The 27,790-nt window shown below is 38.1% G+C and overlaps 1 protein-coding gene across 1 annotated transcript in view; it reads left to right on the plus strand.

The window, feature by feature from the left end:
* SUGCT (succinyl-CoA:glutarate-CoA transferase) overlaps positions 1 to 27,790 on the plus strand; it is a 347,492-nt gene that overhangs the window by 60,566 nt on the left and 259,136 nt on the right. Inside the window, exon 9 of the mRNA XM_074146556.1 lies at positions 6,811 to 6,906. Within this exon, the coding sequence (XP_074002657.1) occupies positions 6,811 to 6,906 (96 nt within the window). The remainder of the gene's footprint in view (positions 1 to 6,810; positions 6,907 to 27,790) is intronic.

Here is a 27,790-nt window from a genome sequence, read left to right on the forward strand (position 1 = left end):
TGAAATTTCAAGTCCTACATCTGTTAGTTGCATCAAGTCTTTGCCACTCTTAATAATAATTTCATCTTAATGAGGAGATGATCTCCAAGCTGTGGGAAGCACAGAAGCGTTCATTCTGGTCTTCTATAAGCTCTAAATGGCTCATTAAAAAAATCACTTGTAGATCGGTTCTTTTTGTTGTTGGATTGCACTGAACTGAGTTGGCAGTTCTCTGCTACGCAAATGCCTTGTGTTTTTGAAGATGCCTCAGTTTCTCTATATTTATATAGTCTAAACTTTATTTTTTTCATAAAGCAAAAGTTGTTTTCAGCTCCCATTTTCACACTAAAGGAGTATCTACACAGTTGTGCGCTTTGAAGCCTGTTTTGCTCTCTTTAGCTTTCTTGCCTTCTGACAATCCGTGGTCAAGATGGGGTTTCCAACTATGTTACCTTTATTTTTCACATTGCTTGGTTTTTTTTTTTTTGTTTTTTGTTTTTTTTTTATTGTTTCTAGTTCATTAAGGATCTCCTAGCACATCATTTCTGTGACTGTGTGATTTACTGTGTGTTGTTTGATCAAGTGGCTAACTTCAATCAGCAAGTCCCACAAGCTGCGTGTGATTGCTGGCACGGAGTTGGATACCTGCCTAAGTGTCTGGTTGGAAGGCCATAAAACAGGGCCTGATATGAGACCTGTTCTGAAATTGTAGTTACTTGTCATTAAAAATTTGGTTTTTATCTTTACAAGATCGTATTTGTGGCTGGGATTATACCATTTGCTGCTGCTTCAATGCCAGGGGTTTTCTTTTGGGAAGGGCGAATTTCATGATCCACTTCCTGGAGGTTCACATTTAAAGAAATCAGCGTCGCTGGGAAGAAAACACTTTTTGCCCAGAGCACAGCGTTCATAACGTGACCACAGACATTTTCTAAAGTAAGCCTTGGCCTACGTGATAGCAGTCTTGCTTTTTTTATTAGCTTTTGCAGGCCTCTTCAAAGTCATTCCTGGAATTTGCTGGTCTGCAAAGCACTGGTTGAAAGCAGCTCCAGTACTCCTGGCTCTTGAAGGGGAGGGAAAGAACTATGGGGAGACGGATTATGGGACAACAGTTGTGAATTCAGAAGGTCAGACCTGCTGCCTGGCACAGATTTAGGGACACCACTGATGAATTTGTAAAATCTTGCTCCTTTGTGGGCGCTGGCTTTGCTGTGTACCCGCAGGTGGGGATGTCTGCCCAGCCTATGGGTGTATGGCACTCCTGAGCTGATTTTTAGCCTCTGCAGTGTTCTCAACTCCAGGCTAGATGGGGGTCCCTTAGCGCCCAGACATAAAGTGATATTTGTTGACAGCTCCTGGGAAGGCTGTGTCTTGTGGAAATGGGCATCCTTGAACTGTGGCAACTTTCTTGCCCCTTGGCAAGGCTGTGGTTCCTGCTGCCCAGTTCCTTCTTGCAGGACTTTGGAACGCAGTTGCCTGCCCAAACAGCTGGTAGAACGGCACCATTCATTGCGGTGCGGTGCCGCGTCCTGAAGCAGTTGGGTCGATGCTTAGGATGTAATGTGAAACCTATGCCTATGGCAGCAGCGAGGTGATTGCATACTAGTAATAACTTACTTCTACTCTCATTAAGCCTTGTGGTTAAACGTAATTAGACTTCAACTGGACTGGGGTTTTCTTGGTAGAGATAGAGGTTTTTGGTTTTGATGGGGTTTTTTATACTAATGAAAAAACCCACTCAAGAAGCAAGAGCTGAGGATCACCCCATACGCATGTCCATGGAAGCAGCTTCAATACAAATATACAAATGAGAAGGGCGATGGGGGGTAACTGCAAAAGCAAAATTAATCGAACTTGAATCTTGATTTATTTCTGTCAAACTCTTTATTGCAACATGGAAAGGGGAATACATGTAAAGCAGTAAAATCAGTCACTAGGGAAATACCAGCATGAGATCAGTGATTTTAAGAGAGCTTTGTTAGTGTACACCAAATGAGGATTGTGATCTTAAGTTCAAATTTTGCTTATGTAAAAATCTCTTTTCCATGTCACCAGATGTACAGAAAAGGTGAAAGTGGAAGATTATAGACCGTTTGACAACAGAAGGCACTGAAATTTTCCAGGATGATTTTTTTATACAAAGTTATAGGTTAAAATTAACTAGTTAATATACTATCTAGTTCAGTAGTACAGTGTAAATTAAGTAGTCTGTGCTGCTGTAAAATGCCTGTGTCTCAAAGTTCCTAAAAGGCAGTCTACATGCCTACTTTAAGAAAAAGTGAAAAAAGAATGAAGGGGGGCAAAGATTAACTTGGCTTAGAGTCAAAGCCTTGTTAAGACACATGGCAGGAAAGCAGACACAAAATTGGAGGGAGAAGAAAGTAAAGAATATAATTAAAATGTTATTTTTTCCTCTTTCCAGTTACCTGGAAAGTTTTATTATTCATATACACTTGTTGAACTTGCATGTAAGTGATTGATTGACTCAGTGAACTCATTGTAATAGATTGTTTGATGTGCTATCTTGAAAAAAAAATCTTTTGAAATTCTGTCTCTTTTCTTTGTCTGCTCACCTTGTGGCTTTTAATATCTTGTTTCCCATCTGTCTGATTCCATCATAAGCTGAGCATAACTTCTCAGACCATAATGCAGCTCTCTTTTTATTCTGGTTGAAGTCAGTCAGTAATGCAAATATGTGATTTGGCCGTCAACAGTAATATCAGAAAGGAATGTTGAAATGTGTGTTCCCTTTATTGATGTGAAATAAAGAAACGCTTATCTGTAGATATTTGATAATACATATTTACAGTGCATAGATCTGTCTCTGCAAGCAAATGAATACAGAGATGTCTGTATCATTGGATTACATCTGCTTTAATGTTACAAGCCCAAAGGTTACTTTTAAGGATTAGTTCTTAATTAAAGGAGAAAAGAAATGGGTCTATAAGGTTTCAGGAAAGGAGTTTTAAATGTAGATTTGAAAATGCTTAACTGAATGTCTAATACAGTTGTACCCAAACTTCATTTTGAGAGATTGATTGTATGATAGATATTCCCACTGCGAGAAGCGTCTGTAGCAGTGAGGTCCTGAGTCTTGAATTACAGGGGAATTTGGACTTACTTTGTTAAAAACATTTTAAACATTTTTTTCTAGGGGATAATGTTCAGTTGGGGTATCTTTTTTATGCTTGTATTTCAGTAGTTTGCTTAACAACCATGAGGTATAGGTAGATAAATTCTTTGTGTTCTTTATTGAGGACATAAAATGTATACGCTGAAAGATTTCTTTTTTTTTTGGGTAGTGCCTTTTTAGTGAGAGTAAATCTTTGGAGAGACCAGAGAGAGTGAACTAAGCCAAGAGAGGAAGGGGGAAAGCACGCTAGTCCTGGGACTGTCTATAAGAGTTTCGTGGGACAGTAGAAGTAGAATCACCTTTTAAGTCTGTTGACTTCATCAGAGAGTTATAATGAAAGGGGCAAAAGGCCACAGAAGTTCACTCAACTAAGTGTGTTTATACATGAAACAGAAAACACTGGAATATTTACTTTGATGTGGTCAATATAAGTTTATTTGGATGGTGATGATGATACTACTACTACTAATAATAATAATTCTTTTTGGCTGCCTGATTTGACTATGAACAAAGTACCCAACTCAGAGAAGGGAGTCAAAGGGAACCAAAAGCCTTTTTCCTTCATGATTTATTGAAAAAACACTAAGTAAAGCATTTTCAACAGGATACGTAGGCATATGCATTCAAGCAAGTGATTGGTACATTGACTGAAATGGAATTATTCTTCAGACTAAGTATCACGTTGAACTGAGGCCTTGGTATAGTCTAGGCAACTTTTAGTTCCAAAATTTCTCAGTTTTTACAAAGCTTGTGACTTCCCTGGAATTTGCTCTCTATTGCTACTGAAACAAGTCTTTGAGCAGAAGCTTTAGTGGCGCAGTTCCAATAGCTAGTGTGTATTGTGTTTTTCCTATAGTACTCTGAACAAGTGCTTTGGAGAAATCTAGATGTATATGTTTTTCACCATTAAAAGAATAGTATTCAGCCTATTGAGAAAGCTGAAGCAATTTGCAATGCTGTGTTAAAAAGATTTTTTTTTTTTTAAGGATGGAAGCTTTCTTCTGAAACTTCTTGTGAAGAATTATTTTTTAATTTAACCCCTACCATGCAGCTGCTCGCTCACCCCCCTTTCCCTTACAAGGGAGAAGAGGGAGAAAAGGAGGGGAAAGGAAAAAAAATCTCATGAGTTGGGAAAAAGACATTTAAATAAAACAATATCAGAAAAGGAAAAATAACACTAATACAGTAATAATAATATAACAATAATAATAGTAACACCAGATGCTCTCACTGCCCAGTGAATTGGCACTGTCCTGAGCAGTGATTGTGGATTCCTGCTCCCCGGCCAACCCCCATTTATATATTGAGCATGACATCTATGGTACGGAGTATTTAATTGGCCTTTCCATTGGTCTGTCTATTCTTCTATGGGAAGCTGAAAAAAGTCCTTGAATAATGTAAACATCACTTAGCAACAGCTACAAACAGTAGGTATTACTGAAATCCCTTTCACAGCAATCACTAGAAAGATAAATTAACTTTACCTGCTGAAACCAGGACAGAAACTAATAGCTCTATTTCTACAGCATAGGTATAAACAAAGAAATTGTATTCAATATCAATATTTTAGGATTTCTGTTTCACTAGGTTTTAATTCACCATGTCCTTCCCAGAGTTAAGTTTGGTATAGTGTTTCCTTCCAGGAGTGTGGGAAGTTAAACGAACGTATCACAGAGGGCATCCTTATGTCTTTAAAAGCCCATTGTAATGGATGCATCTCACCGGTCAGTGAAATTTATGTGGAATACAGCAGCTGTGTCATGTTTGTTACGCACCAACCATACAGAAGAATATCTAACGATTAGTATTTCATCATCATCACATAGGCATTTGTCGTTTGTTTTGCCCAGCCTAAACCATGACAGTGAAACGTAAAATAACTGAAAAGAAAATTGGTTTTGTTCTACTTCAAACCAGGACACCATTTGCTGTGGTAGAAAAAAAATCACTATGGAGTGTGACCCCAAAGTGAAAAATGACGGGAATGATGAGTCTAGGGTATCTGTTATTAATAAATAACACACTTCTGTGACTCATTAAACTCTCTCTGTAGTAACTGTGTATTTCATTCTGTGTTGCTGAGGAAAGTTGCAATCCATAAGAAAAAGTCCTTTCTACGTACCTCCCAGATCCATTTCCTTAATTGCTGAGATTTTCCTGGGGCCTGAAGGACAGACGAGAGATTGTTCAACATTTTAGCTGAATGAAGTGACACTGGGATATAATAAGCTGCTGCTGAAATCCAACTACAAAGAGTTTTCCAACATTACTCAGGAATAAGGCATTGTATTTGTAGTTAGTATACATGGACATAGTTTTTGGTAGCAGTTAAATTCTTATTTGCTGTATATTTTCCTAGGTTTTCTGCTGAACTAGATCACTGTATCTATGATTTACAGTTAAATAGTTGTTTTGCTTTAAATGTGAGAGTGACACATTCCCCTTGCCTTTTCAGCATCTATGGAGAAAGGAAGAGAAAAAGAAATTACAATCTTTTTCTAGAAATTCTGATATAATTCACGTATTGGAATGTGGATGGTTGACTCTGAATTAATTACTGCATGTTTTGATGTAGATTAGATGGATTAGTAGGCACGGAATAGTGTAAACACTTGGATCATCATACTAAATTTCTTCCATCTAGGGGAGAAATATGAAGAAAATAATATTTTTGGAAAAAAATATTCCCGTGACCTATTGTTTAGGCCAGCAGTTGCACTTACTGGCACAACTAGTTAACAGCATAAAACAAATACATTGTGTCTGGTGAATTTGTGATCACCTTGCATGTTAAATGTAATGCCTTATTGCATTACTTGGCTTCAGATATATAGTCACACGCTGTATTCTCTCGAAGAAATTAGAATAAAGAATCTGCCATTGATTATAACAGAACCACTGATCTTCATGCATTACTGCATCATAAATGTTCACTTATTTTTCCAAAGATACATTTGTGCTTACAAAATACACATTTGTCCCCTCAAAATTTGGTTTCTAAATTAGCATGCCATGTTCTCCACAAAATTAATCTTTTTCCAGTTTTGTCTGTCTGACTAATAACTTGAAAAATCTCTCCTTATCTTCTAATGGCAGATGATTTATCAAAGCCTACCACTTAATTAATATTACAGAGCATGTGGGGAGCTGAAGAATTCAGAAGTATTTTCCATAGCTTAGGCATGTAAAATGAGAAGCATAGGAGAAAAAACAGAAAGATAATCTTCTAACTGAGAAAAAGCCTTTGTGATTTAAGCATGGGATTGAGGTTCAGGAAACGGTGAGGTCTATCCCACAAATCCATCATGCTTCCCACCAGACTTTGGACAAGACACTGAATTCTTTTTTTTTTTTTCTTTTTTTTTCTTTGCTGCCATTCAGCAAAATAGAGTAATACTGTCTTATCTCTTAGGGTAGTTTAATGCTAGACTTGTCTAGCATTACTAGTGTTATAGGCCATGTATTAGTTTTTGAGTTTATCGAGTTATTGAGTTGTAATTATACAAACACTTCCATCATATAGATATAACTTGAATTTTTTCGTATTAAAAAATGTATATTATACTTAATACGTAAAAGATACTTTTGTGACGTAAATATTTTAACTTGCATATCTGAAGCACATATAAATATACAGAAATCTCAGAGAAGTTGTCAATGAAGCTTTCCTGAATACTTTACTTTTTCTCCATTTCCAGGTTGCATGTCTCACTCACGTAGCAGCTAATTACCTGAATTTCAAAATCGAAGCAAAGCGCTGGGGTACTGCTCATGGGAGTATTGTTCCGTATCAGGTAAGCAGAAAGCATTAGTTTTTTTTTTGCTCTTGGAATATGTGATTTTGTGTATTATGAGATCAAGAACTGACTTACTTTTCCCATGACCTGCTGTAGCCTGTAATGTGTTTATGTCTGGGCAGGACAAGGTTCTGTTGTTCATTGTCGTTTCTGCATTTTGCATATTTCTTCATCAGCAGTTGATTGGTAACAGGACACTGAAATAGATCAAAGGTGTTTGCTGAAATTGGATGACTTTAAAGCTAGTGTGATGACTTGATTGGTTTTCACCTGACAGAGAAATCTTTTTTTTTTTTTTTTAAGGGTTACCTGACTTCCATACCAGTTTTAAACTGAAATCTTTTGCCTCTGAATTTTGATATTTTTATCTCATGAGTCTACAAGAACAATCTAAATGATCATGAAGATCTGGGAGTTCTAGATATTTGTCATTTTCCATTGATTTTTCTACAAATCACTGTTTCTCAGTAAGAAAACAGGTTGGCAAAAGGAATTAACCAGACCTCACATCTCCCCAGCAGAACTCATAGGCTTCTGCATCTAATGAAGGGTTGAAATACCTTAAAATAACATTAACTTCTTCATATAAAGAAGCACAGGAAAAAAAAACGATTGCAAGTTTTATCTTACTTCTGGCTAGTATGGTAAACTCTTCCAGTAAACAAAGAAAATTTTGTTCTTTTCTAGCTGACCATTTTGTTTTCTTGATGGAGGTCATGCTAATTTATGGAGACTTGGGCATATATTTAATTGTAAAAAAGTCTAGTATTTGTTTCATAATTTTGGCACTTCGCTTCAAATAGTCATGCTTGCAACTAGCTAGACAAAGCCTGGATTTCTTAATTTCTGACCAGAGTCCTATAAATCCTGAGAGAAACAGTTCCCAGCATTTGTCTGGGAGAACTGCACCTAAACGTCACACAGTTTCTTTAGCATCTCATTTCTTTTTAGAGAAAATGAGGGAAACTCGATGTATTGTCTTTTTCCCAGAGGGTGAAGATGGTGGTGATCATCATAACATTAAAAGATTTGCTGCTTGGGGCCATAGAAACTCTGAAGCAAAAATCTTCCATTGCTACACAGAACACTGTCAGTGGATAGTGTCACAACCAGGCCTCCTCAGGTCTAAAACCAAAATCAGATATTTTTGTGAGAACTACATTTACTTGAGCTAGGAGACCTTTTCCGGTACATACAATTGCGTAGTCAACTGTCTTAGAATAGAATCACTGAATGGTTAGAGTTGGAAGGGACCTTAAAGATCATCAAGTTCCAATGCCCCTGCCATGGGCAGGGACACCTCCCACCAGACCAGGTTGCTCAAAGCTCAATCCAGCCTGGTCTTGAACACTTCCAGGGATGGGGCATCCACACCTTCCCTGGCAACCTGTTCCAGTGCCTCACCACCCTCACACTAAAGAATTTCTTTCTAGTATCTACTCTAATCGCCCCTCTTTCAGTTTAAAACCACTACCCCTCATCCTGTCGCTCCACTCCCTGATAAAGAGTCCCTCCCCATCTCTCCTGTAGCCCCCTTCAGGTACTGGAAGGCCATTATAAGGTCTCCCTGGAGCCTTCTCTTCTCCGGGCTGAACAACCCCAGTTCTCTTAGCCTGTCTTCATAGCAGAGGGGCTCCAGCCCTCTGATCATTTCCATGGCCATCTGCTGGACCCATTCCAAAAGGTCCATGTCCTTCCTGTGTTGAAGATTCCAAAGCTGGACACAGTACTCCAGGTGGGGTCTCACCAGAGCAGAGTAGAGGGGTAGAATCTTCTCCCTCGACCTGCTGGCCATGCTTCCTTTGATGCAGCCCGGAATGCTGTTGGCTTTCTGGGCTGCCTTGTTTTGGATTAGCTAGAACAGATTGGCAATTGTCTCAGGCCCATGGGAAGATGTTACGGCTCTTTCTGCAAGGCTGAGTTTGGTCCTGCAGTGTTCTTTTCGCGGGTGTAGGGCAGCACAGCTACAGCAGCGATGGCTGTGCTTCTCTGGTCGGCACGGTGTAGCAGTACGGCCGTATTTTCTAGAACCATCTCTGCGTTAGCCAACGTAACCAGGCTCCCACTACATAAGCAGTTACATTCTGCTGTGCTTCTGTAATGCGACCTTTTGGTGCAGCCCTTTTTGAACTTTGGTATGTTGAAAGTACAAAACAGATCTGAAGTGTCTGAAGTTTGTATAAGCAAAACCAAAAACCTGACTAAACAAAACATTTTATCTTCACCGTACTGCATTTGGCTGAGTAAATGAAACTTGCATTCTTTTATCTCCTTTTGCCTTTGTTTTTCCACAGTCAAAATGAAAAGAAACGCATACATTGAATATCCTTTGTTTCTTTTTTTATAGACAACTCTCTAGATATACAAAATTCGAGGAGAGAGATTGTTTTAGCTATCTTCTGGTTTAATCTAGATTAGTCAACATGTAAATAACTATTTTTTTAAATTCCTATGTAAACTATGGTTCCTCTGTTTCTGTAGCAGATATTAGAAATACTACCGCAATATTGCAAACAATTTTAATCTGAATTTTCTTGTTCATAAACCAGTGATTAGGGTGGAGTTGTGTGTGTGTTTATGGCTCATCTGTTAACATTCCATCAGCTAGCATGGTTATAATTCTGATTGTAACCATAAATATATTATGCTTCCTAGAGTTTATTTTTTGCTTTACTAACATAAGCTACACTCAGGCTGCAAAGCTCTTCAGAAACTTGAATTAACCCTCACTGTTGCTATTGTACTGTACTTTTTATAGTTGCTTCCACAGCTCGTTTGTAATATAGTTTGGAACAGAAAGCTGAAACCTGACTTTCGTCTGTCATCCTAGTTATTGAATAGATTGTCTTTTGCTTACTAAACTTACTGCTATGTGAGTATCACAGTGATAATTTTTAGAAATACATATTTTTTCAAGATATTTAGTGCAAGTGAACAATCATTTTTTCAAATAATAAAAATCTCATTTCAGAAAATTGAAGTTCTATATATTTCAGAAGAAGTACGTGGTAGCAAACTATTGCTTTTTTTTTTTCTTACATCCTCGACTTTATTTTGTTTCCGTTTGCTGTATTTTGAGTTTACACACAGGTAGAAAATTATAACTTTGAAGTGATACAAAGCCTGCAGTCCTGCTAAAAAGTGTCAGGCTGTGGTAAAGCATGGAAGATTGGTTGATCATGAGAGATCCTTTTATAGATATTTAAAAGGCAAAACCTAAACAATTTACTTCATATTTTGTGTGACAGAGGTCTGATCAGAGTCATGCTAGAGTACTGACCAAAATTTAATAAAAAATATATCTCGAAAGCATCTTAAATATGTACATAAATAGTACTTTTGCTTACAATTGTTATAGCAAGTGTTGTGTTGCTCTAACACACTCAGTAGTGTATACTGAATGGTATTGCAGCTTTTATTTCTTTGAGTTTATATTGAATAATGTTGTTCAGAATATCTTTGCAAATGGCTCTATTTCTTTTTCCTGTTTACAAGGCCAGCTTTAGCTTTGAGTATATCTCCGTGATTTCACTGAATTCCCTGTTGCTTCTTGACTGAAAAACTGCAGCGTAATTTATCCCTGAATGCATTCTCTAGATTGACCTTTCTTTCTTTTCCTCGTATTTACAAACATCAAAATTGAGCATTAATGGGCAGCTGGGTTTTCTCTTTCCTGAAACGACCAAGATTTTGTAGCTCCTTTGAAAATCTATTTCTGGTCTGAGCAACAAGCTCTTAGTAAAAGAGATATAAAGTTTGGCATATGGGGACTTTTGTACTCTTTTTAAGATTTTTCTCATTTACTGATCACGTGGCTCGCTTTGTGGCATGATGAAATATCTGAGTTTTCAGTTCTCAAAGGAACCCAAAGGAAAGGATTTGAACTTCTTTTGAGTGCAGAGTATCTTTCAGGGTTCCTGTAGAGCCATCTGTAAAGGTTTGCCAGAGGTTTTCAGTGGAGGTGAGCTTTGCAATCTGCTACAAAGATGAAGAGCTCTAGACTGTAATCAACCAAGATCAGAAAGAATTTTTTGATTGCTGAACCTTTCATGAGAAATTCTCCACTTTGAGCGTATCTGCTTTTCAATCAGAGCCATGTAGTTTGAATAGGTCACTCCTGTGATAGTGTATGTAATCAGATCCCAATCTGCTTGCTTTCAAGTGTTAAAACACAAAACCTTGAGTTCTGGGCTGCATCTTAAACATAATTAGTGCAATTTCTTAAAACAAGTTTCTATAATGAGACACCTTGTTTAGCTACAGCTGCTCCATGATTATCCAGAGGAAATCAGGGGCTTTAAAAGCATCCGGTTTACATAACTGTGCTGAAAAGTAAAGTTGTATTACTGTCTTTCGTTTGGGGTGATAAGGTCTTCCCTCATTCTTGTGGTTCAGCAATGTAGCTGTCTTGCCTGTACCATGCGTGAGATCTAGACGTTCACTTTTTCATCTTCCAATTGGCCCACTCGGAATGGATATTTGTTCTCCTGAGAAAGTCTATCGCAACCTGCGTGTTTACAGGACGTTTCCTGTGGCAGCTTAGGGAAGACAGCCGGACATCAGGCACCCGGAGAACTGGGCAGAACTTTCAGAGGCAAACTTTTAGCAAAAGGTATAGGGCTGTTTTCTCTCGGGCCATAATCATGAAAGTCTCTTTAAAAGCTGAGAAACCGAACTCTTACAGATATCTTCTCCTCCCCCCCCCGGCAGTGAATATGTTATTTCTGTTGCAGATTTAGTCCTAGGACTCACAAGGTCTTCTCGAGTATACTTCAGTATGTTTTCAGAATATGCAAAGGACACAACCGTTCTGCCTACAAGTTGAAACCACAACAGGAAAGAAATTATTATTTTAACCAATTATCTTTTCTGTTGACTGACCCATGCATTTTCCTAACTCATCAGACCCAACATTAATGTTCTGTATATTAGAGCATCGCTTAGATTCTCTAAGCATCAACTTCTTGTTGTGCTAGCCATAAAATCCCCTTCATATGAGGAAGCTGTCAAAGGCCTTGCAGTTGAAATGTGTTATGGAAACCAAGGTGTAAGCTCACAAGGAATTGAAGGGTATGAGTTAGTAGGAAGATGCGTATAGTCATAGATATAAATATCTCTGCATTATTTTTAGCATCTGCATCTCCTACTTTTTGCTTGTGGAATTTCGTCCTGTCCATGAGTCTTACAAAGAGAATCCCACTCGTCACTGGTGCCTCATCACAGGAATGGAGAAATGCAGTAAGTTGTACTTACCTGATTCATCCGGCAGAGATGCGTTTCATACAAAGGCACAATGTTCACCAGCTTTCCTAACTCAGCTCTGGAGAACCTCACAGAACTTTTCATGACTCTTTTTTTTCTTTTTTTTTTTTTTTTTTCTTGTAGTGGACAGGGCAACAGAATAGTGTCAATTGTTCAGCAATTTCAAACTGCTTATTCCACACAAGAATGGTGACATGTAGTGATTTTCTTTTCTGTCTTTTTGTGTTTTTAATGGGGTACTTTTACGGTTAATGTGTCTTGGAATCAAAATCAACAAAGACTAGAACTTGGATTGTTTGCAGAGTTTTGTTTTATGCATGAAACTCTTCTCCTTAAATAAGTCCAAAATGGATATTATGGAAGAACATCTTTCTGCTCTGTAACGGCTCAATCTAGGAGGAGATGGAACTATGCACAGGAAAGAAATAAAATACAGACTCTGGGGGGAGTTCTAGAGTCAGGAAATGCAAAACGACCTTATCTACGTGATACTCACCAGAACTATTTAGACTGCCTTGGGGGCCCATTGTCCTATATTGTTCTTCTGAACAATGAAATATCACTGCTGAAAGTATTGACGTGAAAATTTCATTTGACATGACATGAAAATGAAATGCATCCACAAATCAACTGAATAGAAACTTTGTGCGCTCAAGCAGCGAAGTGTGCTCTCTCACACTGTATAGTTCCAGTTTCCAAAGAACAGTTTGGCCATCCTCAAGACACGTGTCTTGACTCGTATGATGAATACCCAATATCCCAGATACTTTAGTGGCCCAGTGTATCTCCTTGAACAACTTACCTACAGGTTTGGGTTTTTAACTAGCTGCTTTCTTTCTATCTTTATCTTGCAAGGCACAGGAAAGAGAGAAAGGCCTGTGTCACCCTGGATTCTGTAGAAGAAGGAAGGAAAGATATCATTTGCAGGACTTTATTTTCTTTCTTTGTGTTTGGACAAGTTTCTATTTGTAGATTTCTTTACTAGATTCTCCAGAAGTGTCTTACTATCCTATGACTAGATGAACTAATGACTACACAAACACTTTGGTGTTATTGTGATTGTAAGGGACCACCGTTGGTGCTCTGCTTAGTGAGAAGTGCTGGAGCGGGGAGGGATTCTGTTTCTTTGCCATTTTAGTCCATGAAGAGGTATAGTAATCGTCTGTGGGAACCTGTGTGGAAAGCTGCTCATTTATGAGGAATGAATTCTAGTTATTCAAACCTGACACCATTATTTCGATACCTTTCTGTTGATCATCCTTCAGTGAGTTGTCAAGCCTCTCTCCTGGGCAGAGCAGCTGTCTGGAAACCAAATCAGTAGGTTTGCCTCAGGCAGTTTTAGATACGTGCTCAGTGTATGATGCGAGATGTAGTTACAACTTCATTCATATATATCCTATCCTGTCACAGAGACAGCACTTTAAAGAAGCTGACCTTGTGTTCGCATAAAATAGCTTCTTACCTGTACACGGGAACTTTTCAAATGAAAATAATTAATTTCTAATTTAAAACCTGATACTTCTTTTTTTTTTCCTGAAGGAAAACTTCCTGCACCTTTCTGCTTTAAGCAATGCCTGCAAGATTTTTTTTTGAGTCTAACACTTTGAATTTGCAAACTAGATATGGATAATCACATTTCCTGTTAAGGAATGATAGCTGATAATTGAGACCGTCTCATTTTTGATCTCCAGGGAAATGTCACAGCCTGTTTTGTGTCCATTTTGAAACATTCTTATGTATGTACTTACATATATATTTGAATTTATGCGTGTATTTATGCTCATTTAAACTGGGCGTATATTAAGATTATTAGTCTGGCACTTGTCCGTGGTCACATGAGAGGAACTCTAACGAAAGTAGGATCAGAACACAGGTGTACTGACGTTCAGTGCCACTTTGTGGACATATTTGTCTTTTAGGTATGCTGTTCGTTGTTTCCTCCACGTTCATCCATTGCTGGGGTGAGGGATTTAGTTTGTGTTATTCACAGCAGCATGATTAGCCTACAAACATGTTGCAGGGTTACCAAACATTACAGATTTATATATCCACGTCAAATTTTAATTCTTAGGAAGGGCAGCGTAACAGAGCCTTGATCAGTAGATTGCTTTTCACATTGTAGCTGGTTGGAAAGAGATAAAAGTAAGACCTGTGGGCCTGTAGAGGAGATTCTGATGGCAAATGGATCACTGCTTTCCTCTAATCTGCTTATTGGATCCAGGGCAGAAAAATAAATTTATATTTTCAGAAAAGCAAAAGCAGTTTTATAGTCATTGTATATACAGTTGTATATATAGTGCAGCCACTCAAAAGCTGAAATATGTTTAAGCAGTCTGAAAAAGAGCTCAGAAGTCCATGTGCAGCAATATCACCCAATGACTCCTGATGTAATTGTCCTGCATATATAAATAGCTATTTGTATTGCCATTGTGGCTAGAAAACCCTAATAAAACAGCACGATCCCTTGGGCAAGGCATTGTACAAGCAGGACAAATCAGCTCTTTCTGGTCAGTAATGGGGAATGGAACCCAAGGGTTTTTTTGAATGGTCAAAATGAGTAAGGACTTTGGCAGTGTTCACAACCTTTTAAAGCTATTTATTCTTAAGAATTTGAGGATCTGGTGATTTATGGTGAATAATATTAACTCTTGGGGCACAGGAGAGATTAAGGCATGACCACATGATGACACTATGATACTTTGTCCTTATGAAGACAAAATAAATGAAAAAAACCCACCCCAAACCAGGAAAAGTCTTACTGTTGTTTAATTGATGTTCAGGTACTTGCTTTTACTATGTGAAGCTTGTGACACTTTTAGATGGAAAATGCTGATTGTTATGGAAGGGTATGTCCACTAGATGTCATTCATGTAATCTAGTTTTTGTTGCAGCATTTATTTCCAAGGAATGACATAGGATGCTAGAGACAAATTATCAGCATTATTAGCTGCTTTTTTATATGCAGTGCTTTTGACTTTATGTATGTGTGGCATATTACAAAATAGTGCTCCGATTGTCTCTGTGATGGATTTGACATACCATTGGGTCTAGAACATCTGTCTTTACATGTTTGTGCGGACAATTACATTATGGCATGAGTAGATCTGTCATAGAAGAGCACCCAGGTGAGCAGTATGTAGCCTATAACTGTTCTGCAAGGAGAGACATCAGTAGAGAGGTAAGGATGTTATGCCTCAAAGGAAAGGAAAAGTACCCTGTAACTAATATTGTTCCACTTAAAATATGTTCTTTTGCAAGCGGGGCAGTTCTTTAGAAAAGTGCATATCTAATTAGGAAAGGCAGCTCATATTTCTTAAACTTACACAAGCAGTTTTATGTACTCACTGATGTAAGCTGTAGAACTGTGCTTACAGTGCTTGATTTGTGACGCTTTATCGATACCTGAGGCATTTAAAATAGAATCACTTCAATCGAATGAAATACTCTGTGTGTGGAAAAATCAAAGGTGCATCTGACCACTCGGTCGGGCGGGTTGGTAGGATCTGCACGGGTATGTGTTCATTAGCAAGGAGTGCTTGCACCCCCCGCCTCCCTCCCCCCATCTTTGTAGTATGAGATGTGTTACTAATTGCCAGAGAGCTTCTGGGAAGCCATATCTGTACTCTCATTGAAGAGCAACTGCTGCAAGATTGGCCTGTGCTCCTTCCCACTTTCAACTTGGAGTAGCTACAGCAAAACTGGAAGCCGGAGATCACAGCTTCCTCCGACCTCCCTCTCCCCTTCCATATGGAATAAAGAATTTCTCTGCCCTGTGTAGTCAGCCAGAGGGCAGGATGGGGAAGTGATAATCCTCTTGGAATGAGCACTTGCATGAAAAATGATAAATGCTACATTGCATGGGGATTAACACTTGCTTATGAACTTGCTTTTAATGGAGTGATGCTTCTCTTTCAGCAATGTGAACGTTCACTGTACTTGTAGACCTGATTAAGAACCTTTACCACTGTTCAGCCAAAAGGGAACCATCTGCCATCAGAAACATCAGAAACTAACTCTTTTTTTTTTTTTTTTTTTTTTTTGATTGGAGAGCTTATGATATCCTGTGAGGATGTTCACAAGAGTGGGTCAATCTGTGAATCAGTGTGGAGTTTGAAGCTTGTTCGGCATCTCAAGTTGTATTTGGTATTGAGCACTACTTCATACAGGTTTACTGATTGCCACTTTGCAGGATGACCATTTCTTTTCACAGTGAGCTGACACGTCACGCAAATTTGGTCATTAAGTTAATTTCCAAACACTGATGTATAGTAATTTGATGTGGACTATATTACTGCCTCTAAAATATTGCATTACTGCTACAATAAGCTCCACTGGAATAACAGCTATGGTCCTCCAGTACACAGGCAGCTTCTGGGAATTTAATTGGAAGAGTAGCATTTTTGGGAGAGCTTCTGTTCTATTTTCAAAAGCGGTATAGGCATTTAAGAGGTCTCAGTCCCATTGCCTTACTAAAGCCTTGAAGTTTTAAATGCTAAATCTACTTATGAAAATAAGTTTTAAATTACAGTGCATTTTAATGCTGTTTCTCGTGCCCTTTGCTACATTGAGATATAATGTTGCTTGATGCCAAAACAGGTATTTTTACCAATACTCTCGCTAATAAAACTTCATGGTAAATAGACTGAGAAATTGTAATCTAAGGCTTTGTCTGTTATTAAGCCTCTATTATTACCAAAATTGTTTTGATTTGCTACTTTTTAAGATAAGCAGGACTTTTGCTACAAGACTTGACTTCAATTGTATTGAGAGTTATGAGTGAAGATGAAAGACAAATATTTTTTAAAGTCGTTCTCTGTTTTGACAAAACTGTACTTCCTGCCCATCACTTACAACTGTATTCACTGACTGGAGATTACTCTTATAATACAAATTAAGCTAGAGAAATTGATCTCATATGTGTATCTCCAAGGGGATCTCAACCAGTTTTATCTAGTCTACACTCTCACCTTTGTTCACTTATATCTAGGATACTTTTGACAGATGTTTGTCCCAATTTCTCTTCACCAGAAGTTTTGAAATACTTGCTACAGTCTTGCTTAAGTAGTTAGTTCTCTGTGCCCTCTGAGAAGAGAAAAAGAAATAATTCCATTTTCAACAAGGAAAACAGAGCCTGGATTTAGGAAAAGGTTTTTGGCTATATAGTGGCAAATGGCACTGATTGTGGCAGCTGATCACCATATTGTCCACAGCAAGTTTTTACATGTATAAAGTATATGTAGAGCTCATCTGCAGTGGTCTCTTTCCTGGTTTGTGTGAGGCCAACTCATTCATGTTTTCTCTAAGGTTACGGTTTTTTAAACGTCCTGTATTTTTTTGTTTTTCTCTCTGGCATGATTTCCACTTTTTTCACCTCTTCAAGTGGTGTGTCCAGATCTGGCGAGTGCCTTAGGTGAGTTCTTCATGTTTCTGAGTAACATGATGAGCTTTCACATGCCCTTAATATACCTAAGAATAGTTTGCTTTCTATTTTAACAGCATCACATTGCTGTATCTCCTTCTCCTCAGGTGTTCAGCTGCTAGAGTAGTAGAACAGCGCATTAGCTCAACACCCGAACTTTGCTAATTAGTTACCAGCTACAACTTCTGTTTGATTTATTATTAAAAGGTTCTTGGCGTTCCTTTTTCTGTGTTCCATGATTTTTGCTTTTTTTCGCCATAGATTATTTGTACAGAATTACTTCCCATCCAGTGAAACCTGCAGAGGTGAGGTCACTCAATGCTGGAGTATGTCCACATGTGAGTTTAATGAGCTTTTCAAACTTTTGCATGTTTGTGTTACATCATTGGTCATCTCTCTGTTTCTGGGTGTTTCTAGGTAGATGAAGTCTGAGATTCCAAAGAGTTGTCTTGTAAGGATATGGAAGACCCAATTTGTATTTCATGTTTTGTGTTTTATATTTTCTATAGTTTATGTTTCAGAAAGCTACCAGGGTAAAAAGTAGAAGTTAAATTATCTTAGTAGAAAGGCTATTCTTTGCTAGATAAAAGTAAAAAACAGGCACAGGGTTAACCTTTGATTTGCTGTCCAACAGATATGCAGTCAGTTAATATTAGTTGTGATTGTTTATTGGAACAATCCATTGTCATTTGGAATGGCCATAATAATAAACAAATAGAAAGTTGATGTGTTTTCAAGTAGAGAAGCATTAGCTGAGTCTATGTAACATATTTAAAACCTAACATGAAGTCAAGGAATATAAAATATTATAAATACCAGTGTTAGTCTGTATGATAATGTCTCTTCTAAACAGAGACAATTTTTTGACCTTGTCAAATTTATCCTTGGCATATGTAGTTATGATAGTGGCTAGAGACTTTTGACCATGAATAATAGTTGTAACAATGCAACAAAGCCTGTTGTAGAACCCACAAGTTATTAACTTAGCTCATTGGGGCAGAGACTGCATTTTAATTTAGCTTGAAGCTTAGAACAATGGACCCCGAGTCTTATTTTAGTGCTTCCACAAAACCACGAATAATTTCTTCCTCTTTTCTGTACAAGTTTACAGTATTTTAAACATAGGAGTGAATGTTTTGAAGTAATTCTAGGATTTCACTTAATTTTCCTTTTGTTACCCATTTTTACATACCCAGTTTACATTCACCAATTTGTCAAAGTTGGAGGATAAATGAGAAGTAAAAATGACCATCACATAACTGTTGGAATCACGAGAGAATCTGAGGTGTGTTTAATACATAGAGTGTTTACTGACATATTAAATCCACAAACGAGGAGGAGAGCCTTGGGCAGGAACAGAATTTTGTGTATTAAGAATCTGATCAGGTAGCTCACTTAAGAGAATGTTATTAGTGATACTCATGCATAATTATGCTATCTTTTCACTGTTACCTTTTCAAACCTCTCGGAGATTCTTAAGTAATTTTATTTCCTGCCATTTAACAGTTTAGAGTAATAATGAGGAGGAGAAAACAGTTAAATAGTTTCTTTTCTCGAGTACCAGGTGCTGACAGCAACTGAGAATATCGGTGGTTTTTATAGTGGTTTCCTGTGCATCTTGTGTGAGCTTCTTCAAACATTCATCGTATAAGCCTTTGTCAGATTAAAAAAGATAATATAAATGATTTGTGGTCAAGAGATTGGACAGAAACTCAGACATGTAGCTCTACGTTTGCTTGCAAAATAGTGAAATTGTTTCTGGTTTGGGTCCTTGTTGCAACCTCATTAAATGCAAGGCTGCTTTTTTGGCGAGCGTTCCCAATCCATTTTGAATACAAGGTAGAGCAGTTTCTTGAAATCATCAATTCCAGGTTGCAGCAAGTAACGGAGCGGTGGTTACTTCCAGAATTTCTACTGCTGTGTTTCCTATTACGTTTCTATCTGTGCTTTGAGATTTGACTTCCGCTGTTGTGATTTGAACAGGCCACTTTTGTGTGTTCCTCCTCTGTCTACAAAAGAGTTGACCTCTCCCTTCTTCTTTTCTCCTGTTTGGTCTCTAGTTAGGTAGTAAGCTGTTCAAGAGAGGTTATTCCTGTCTTTCAGGGCATTGTATGGCATTGGACAGTGAAATGTAAAAGTCACCTGAGCTTGTTTCAGTGCTGCAAGCACAGGACAATCATGGAAAAAGAGTCTTGGAAGGGGCTATCCTTTCTCCATGTAAGATCATCTTTAACGATGTTGCTCTCTGCAGATACTGGCCTGACTTGTTCTGGGACTCCACAGCCCCCCAGACAATTTATTTTGGTGCTTCACTATTCATTATCTCTGTGGCACAGAAGGCAAGAAGTGTTTAAATCACAGCTAGGAAAAGTCAGACCAGACATTAAGACAAGCTTTCTTAGAGAAGAAGGAGAAGCCAGATTCCTTCCTCTTTTCAATAGACTTTTGTGACCTTATAGAATCATAGAATGGTTAGAGTTGGAAGGGACCTTAAAGATCATCGAGTTGCAACCCCCCTGCCCTGGGCAGGGACACCTCCACCAGAGCAGGTTGCTCAAAGCCCCATCCAGCCTGGCCTTGAACACTTCCAGGGATGGGGCATCCACAGCTTCTCTGGGCAACCTGTTCCAGTGCTTCACCACCCTCACAGGAAAGAATTTCCTCCTAATATCTCATCTAAATCTCCCCTCTTCCAATTTAAAACCATTACCCCTGGTCCTGTCACTACATCTCCTGACAAAGAGTCCCTCTCCGGCTCTCCTGTAGGCTCCCTTCAGGTACTGGAAGGCTGCTATGAGGTGTCCCCGGAGCCTTCTCTTCTCCAGGCTGAACAACCCCAGCTCTCTCAGCCTGTCCTCATAGGGGAGGGACTGATTTGTCTCAGTCTTCTCTAGGCTAAACATTCCCGGTTTGCTTCGTCTTTCCCCTGAGATCATGCTTTCCAGAACTTACTGCTTTTCTCTGTACTTTCTTTTTGGAACACGTTGTTTTTATGGCATCCAGAACCAAACACAGTACATTACTCCAGCTCTAGTTTTATCTTGAAGTGCAACAGAAAGATTATTTCATGAATCTTGTGGGTTCTGCTGATGTTCTGAAATGCCACTTTAATGTTACTCTGTGGTTGCAAAGGAGCCTTTGTTTAAATCATGTTCAGTTTGTGAAACATGTAAATTCTTGATCCTTTTCCCTTGTATGTGAATTATTCATGTGAGTGAATTACTCATGCCTAATTCTAGAACCTACCTGGGGATTTTCCATGTTGAATTTCACCCTCTTGCTTTCAGACTTCGTCTCCCAGTTAGCTGCAAACATTTTCAGTTCTACCCAGTCTGTCCATTACTTGCAGTTCCTTCTAGTTCCGTTGCATCTTCAAGTTTGATATACATACTTTCTTTTCTCAGTATCTGGGTTGTTAAGGAGAATATTGAAATGATCCATGAACAGTTGATAGTATTCAGTTGACAAATCATTCAGAACTCCTTTGGGAGATACCCAACCAGTTGGTAACCCTGTCTGTCATATGGCCTTGTTTAAGTTGGTACTGCCCTTCACCGTAGTCTGGGGAGCAAAGAGACATCTAAGTCGATGCATTTGTACTTTGCAAGTCAACATTGGCTGCTACCCATTCTCTGATTGTCTTGGGGAGATGCATGTGTGTCTTTCTGGGAGGGTAAGTGCTGACATATGATTTGCTTGATTTTATTGTATTTTTTAATCCAGTCACTGTGTTTGCACATTTCTAAGCTCTAATATCTCACTTCTGTCCCCAAGCTGCTAGTGTGCAGCTTCCTCAGTCTCTTCGGCAAGGATTCTAAAAGAAGTCTTAGCAGGTCATGACACTTTAAAACACTAGGTTTTCAGAAGTACACTCTCAATACAGCTCTTTTATAATCTAGCCCGAGTTTCACCTGTGTGTTGCCACATGGATGTGCTGCTGTGCCTCTGGTAACGAGTTCACTGAGTAGTTGTTTCTTTAGTGCATAATAGTGTCAGTAGGTATTATTTTAATGCAAATAATAAGCAATGATGATAGTAACGTAGTGATTACTGTAAACATTAGGCAGATGGGCTGCCCTTGGAGATTTTGAACGTTCATAGGAGTCAATAGGGTGATGAGTTAGTTTCAGGTGGCACTGGTTATGATGCTGAGCATCTTCAGAAGACTTAATCGCTCAAATCCAATTTAATCCTTTAAAGGTAGAAGTGAGTCTTCAAAAGACATTTAAGACCTGTTGATTAACTTCTGCGATAGGGTTTATGTTGATTAACTTCTGTGCTAGGGTTTATGAATTTCACCTGGAAATAGAAGTTAAAACAATACTCTCTTGAGGAATGTGCCAGTTCCAGGTTTTCTGTAAAATACTAATCAATAAGGTGATGAATTTAAGCAAGTAGACACTGGATAGACAGCATTTTCACTATGAAATAGAACTTTGTGGACATGAGGTTCCAATATTTAAATGTTGATAGATGTATGGATTATCTCCTTGCCTGTGCCAGGTCCTGAAAGTTATGAGATTCATAAAAAAATCGATGTTTCTTGTCCATACTTCTGATTTCCCCCCTCCTTTTTTTTTCTTTCCTTTTTTTTTTTTTTTTTTTTTCTGTATTATCAGTTCCAAAAATTGCCTTGGCGGAAAAAGAAGGAAGACAGCTGACTCCTTCGCATAATCACCCAAGTTGACTTGGCAGCGTGCTAGGCTTTGTGTTTTTCTGCCCGCTATTTTAATAAAAACTTACTCAGTTATTTGTTTTTTGCATCTTTGATTTCTGCTCCTTGAGGGAAACAAGACCCTGTTCTTGATTTAGTGAGACTTTACTGTCCGGATGTAAACGGTATCTTTTCGGTAATGTATATCAGACTCACCAGACTCATCAGTAATGTATCAACTCATCAGGACTTGGAAGGGAAGACAGCTTCTCCCTGAAGCTCCAAAAATTTTGAAGGAGAAAAATATGGATAGTTTTTGTTTTAGAGCATTTCATGGCTTTTAAACCAACCTTATGATTTTTGGGAGATCAGAGTGATTTTGAGTATGTGGCTTGGCATAATGTTGCCATTCACTGTACCCATCTGCTGTAATTCCAGCAAGAGATGCTTCCCTTGACATCCCTACCCCAAAAACATTTCTGATAAACCCTGCTTCCAAGCTCTGTACTCATACCTTCCAGCAGATGAGCAGGCTTTTAACATGCCTGAAAGGCTGTTGGAGACAAACCTCATACCCGCTATATTTAAAATGCTATTCAAATCCATTGTAGTTGTTGTTCTGATGCCGCACTCCAAGAATGTCTTAAAACATATATGTAAAAGAGTTGTAATGAGAATTAGAAATACCGCAGACTGAATGTCTCCGGAACCATTATGAAAGTGGCTGCAGTGGAACTGGCAACAGTTGGTGATTGAGTAATGGTATGATGGCAGTTTCAGTTCAGGCAGGGAAGATGCTGTTTGCCACATGTGAATTAATATAGTGCTGCTTTTTACTGTTGAGGGATTAGCACAATTTTTTTTTATTTTTTTTTTTAAAGAATATTTGAAGTAGAAAAGACTAGGAGAATAGATGAACCCATATTGCAGACAGCTGCTTTTTTGAGCTGATGAGCTAAAAATCTGCGATAGCTGGGAAGCATCAAATCTGAAATTAGAATGCTGCCAATGCATGTGATAGAGCTATCAAAATACCAGGTAAGAGCTATGCCCTTCAGACAAATAACCAGAAAAAGAATAGGAGGCAAGAATATCTGCGTGCCATTTGGACTAGGCTTTCCTGCTCAACAGCAATTTATATTGTAACAATTTTTTTTCAGTGTAATTCTGTGTACATACATTATGAATATCAACCACCAATAGAAAATAAAATTGGAACAATCTATTAAAGAAAAAGGGATGCTGGAAGTGATAATTTGGGTGCTAGAAGTTAAGAATTTGTTTTTCATCATTCTAGTTCTCTTCTTTTCCTAGTATGTGTACTAAAAACTAGGAATAAACTCAAAAAGGCAGACTATACGTCTTTTTAATTCTGTAAGATCCACGAGGCCAATACTTGCTACTCACTTACAGACCACATCTTGCTGCAAATGCCGGTTAAGACTAGTGGATCGATTGTAAAAGCCTCTTTTCCGTATGGAGAAAATATTCTTTATAAGAAATCAAATTCTTTATCGTTGTTCATATGGCTATGTGTAACTATGATTTTATCAGTTGTCATCGTACTGCGTTGAGCTCTATCACGTTACATCACTTGTAAATAGTAAAGGAAACATGCTCAAAACGATAGCGCCCTTTCAGATTAATCCGTCAATAAAATTAAGAATACCAAATTCCCCAAATGAGAAGGAATATATGGACGGCAGCGTCATATTCAGTTCTCTTGGAAATACGAAGCATGTGGAGAAGCAACCATAAAAATTTGCCTAGCGAGGCCGTAGCTCACGCACATTGTGGCTGGAGTGATCAGAAAAGGAAATTGGAATATTCTGGGGCTATAATCTATTGTTTGACATCCAGTGCCTGCTCCTGTGTAATTTACTTGCCTCTTTCGGTCACCTGACTCAAGACATTAAGTGGGCCACAGGGTAAGCCAGGAAATTCAGCTGTCCGCTTTCCAAGTCCAAAGCTTGGTTGTTTCCCCTTTTCCCTCCCCCCCCCCCCCCCTCCCCGACCCCCTCCCTCTCTCTTCACAGCTGCTCAGCACATGCACAGGAATTGCTTAGGCCAGGTAGGGCAGATACGGAGAGATACATATGGAGCACACGCAAATCTGCACTAAATTTCTGGAATGCAGCAACAGGGTGAAGTTAATGTAAAGCAAGATTTCTTTTATGTTTAAACTTTTCTAAAACTAATAAAAAAAAAAAAAAAAAGAGACAACAAATTCACTTTATAGCCTTTCCTTTTCTCTACTACTACTAACTGAGCGGGTTTGGGATTTTGCCAAAATATTACACATTGCTCAAGAAGATTACAAAGAAATCCCAGACATGCACTGGAGAGCTATTAAATTTAACATTTCTAAAAGATATTTTCAACAGCTAAATACTTGTTAGGGCATTGTTTTCCCCAACTTTCAAAAGTTGCCACAACTCAGTCACAGATAAGAACTTCCAACTTTTTAATTGATATATAAATTGAGTTTAAAACCAAATCCACTACATTTCCTGTGGTAAAGGAAACAGAGACTCCTCAGTTTGGTTTGTCCCTAATTTGAAAATCATGTTCTCAGGAAATCCTGCATAATTATTTTACGTAAACAGGAAAAGTAATTATTTGCTTGGGGCTCTGTTTGTGTGGATGTGGGGGTGCGCAGAAATAGTGCGGATTCTGGAACTCGATGTGTTAACGAAAATATTTTAGAATAAAGGAAAACGTGTTCCAAATAAGGTGATTTTCTGTCTGGTCACGGACAGGCTAGTACAAGGGGATTTAAAATACTTGATTTTTTCCCTTTATGTGTTCTTACTGTTTCTCCAAATTTCATTAATGGGTGCAAGAAAAGATGAAAAGATGACAAATTTGTAGCGAGAGTATCTTTGTAGTCCCATTCAGGTGCTCTTGCCTTGTCTGCAAAGCTGCTCTTCGTCATCTGGAAATGAATGAATTGTAAAAAGCTATTGTAAAAATGCTGCAGGTTTTCAACCCTCACATCCTTCTCTTCTCTCACCCCCTCAAGGCCCTAAATTTACTTTTGCCATTTGTAATAGTTCAGTTAAAGGTTGAACTTCCCCTCCTGCTCCTTGTGAGCTTTTCTGATTTCACTTACCGTTTGAGCAAGATATATTGGACTTGGTTTTCTCTAGAGTTAGCATGAACTCTACACTTCTTCACACTGTTGGTTTTGTTTTCAGTTGGAAAATAGCGCTACACATTTTGAGTATAAATTTTACAGTAAGTAGGCTGGGATTTTTTTGTGTGGGTGGAAACAATCTGTAGAGTTATTGCGGGAGTTGAACCCTGTTTAGTTAGAAAACTTTTCAAATAAAAACCCAGAGATTTTTGAGGAATTATTTGTGGATAATTTTTTTTAAACCAGGATGTGATTCAGACTATTATTTAACAAGAGGACTTGACAACCTCACCGAATGCAGAGAAGAATTAAGTATGGGAGCAGGTGCATGCTTACTGTATTTGGACTTGTTTGTGGCATTTTCTTAAAAGTTTAAAGTTCAATATATCGCTCTAACAAACTGTGGTCATGAACGGTCGTAGCTTCAGGGGAAAATTGGAAGCAATGATTGTCTTAGCAGAAATTTTAACACTAAAGTTGCTCAGAGAACAGTTTAAAGTGGAAAATCAGGTTAGTTTCCTCTTTTGTTTTCTCAAGGGAAAACTGTGAGTTAATATAGAAACAATGAAATGATAGGTATTTCTTTGTAGATTTTTAATCCAGTGGAACAGATTTATTCAATAATTATTCTAAAAGGTATTTTAAGAATGTTAACCCCAAATGGTAATTATTAAGTGACTGTGTGTTGCAATGAGAAATACTTTGTGTGTTACATAGCTACACGTAGGAGGACTTGCAGTGGAAAGGGTATTCCCAGGAGCACGGAACATGGTTTGAAATGTACGGTTGGTGAAGTCATACTTGTGTTAGATTAATAACATATTTACCTCTGCTAGGTAATCGTGGAGAGGTAAGCAGGTTAAGCTACTACAGAACAATTCCCTCCACCCCATTTTTTTCCCTCCTGTTGTATTCATTTTATAAGTACATATTCCTAAAAAATCCCATTGCATGTTCCTATTTCTCCCATGTGATTCAGGAACAGGGCTTGAATTCTGATCATGAATTCTTGGTGCACCAATTTGAAGGAAGTAGCAGTCATTCCTTTTAATATATAAGGTCAGGTAAACCATTTTTTTTCCCCCTTTCAAACAATTTTTTCAATGCTCCATACTGTGATTTTTGTAGCTATTGCTATTATATTTGAAGCAAATATTTTGGTGGTACTATCAGTGGGAGCAGGATGCATGGATTATACACAAACATGAATTTTATTCACAACCCTTGGATATAATTCCAAAGTAGAACTTAGTAACCTTCTGGGTGTATTTTATGTGTTTTTAAGCCTTGTGGGCATATTTGGGCAAAACTCCATTTGTCATTATATAAGGAAATGTCAGGACTCTCAGGGAGACAAGGAAAAAGCAAATGTCCAAATGATTTGTTATGAAGAGTTGAAAAATCTTTACGATTCTCTTAATCAAAAACGTCAGGTGAGGGAAGAAATTAGTAGACTAGCATTGCTATGAATATTTGTAGTTTACAGGTGTGAGTCTAGCATAGGTTTTATTTAAGGATGTCCTTCCAAAAATAAGGGGCCAAAATCCCTCAAACTTCTGAGTTTATGCTTTTTAATTGATTCTTTGTGGGCCTTTTTAACAACTTACCTGTGCTGTTCTTCATCACCAACAGTATTGCTCTACCAGCAGAACCTGTTCTTGGCAAATTCTTGAATACTGACTTTTTGAATGGGATAACAAGCCACATTTGGTTCTCACCTTTTGGCCACTGATAATTGCATCTTTCTAGTGCAAATTATTTAAGCCATAGAACAGCAGCCATTTTCTGCCCCAGCCTTAGATGAGGCAGGAAGGCTGTGAACTGTGATATTATAAATTGTTTAGAGTTGCCATGTTTTTAATAGTATGTTTATAAAGTCTTAATAGATCTAAGGAACATACTTTACAAGTATTTCATTCTGTTTATAAATGGAGTTGTTTTGGTTTTTTGGTATTCCTTCCCTTTTATTTCTTACCCTATTTTTTAGGAACCATTAAAAAATAACAACTTTTAGTAGGTTTTGCCAAATACGTGGTTTCTTCCAAACTAGAAGGAAGCTGATAGTTTATGAGAAGTAACAGTTCAATCCACTTCTCAAAATTTGATGTAAATCTTCCTGTAGACGTCGCAGGGTGCTGCAGTAAGTCCAGGACCCTAATTCTTGCAAGCACTGCAGACCTTCCTAGCTTGGAAAACTCTTCTGGAGTGGAGCATCTCTTTGTATTCATGCCATCCATCATCATGCTCTTCCAGTTTATGACTCTGCCCAATAAATTCAGTATCAGCTACTTGGAGTAGCAAAGTCTCCTATGTGTTGTCCAAGTTTTACACTTCATACTTCAGCAAAGATTTTCTATAAACGAATGGAAGAAAAACCAAACCCTCAACGATATTTTATATTTAAAATGTC

The sequence above is a fragment of the Numenius arquata genome, chromosome 4, assembly GCF_964106895.1.
Source record: "Numenius arquata chromosome 4, bNumArq3.hap1.1, whole genome shotgun sequence".
NCBI lineage: Eukaryota > Metazoa > Chordata > Aves > Charadriiformes > Scolopacidae > Numenius > Numenius arquata.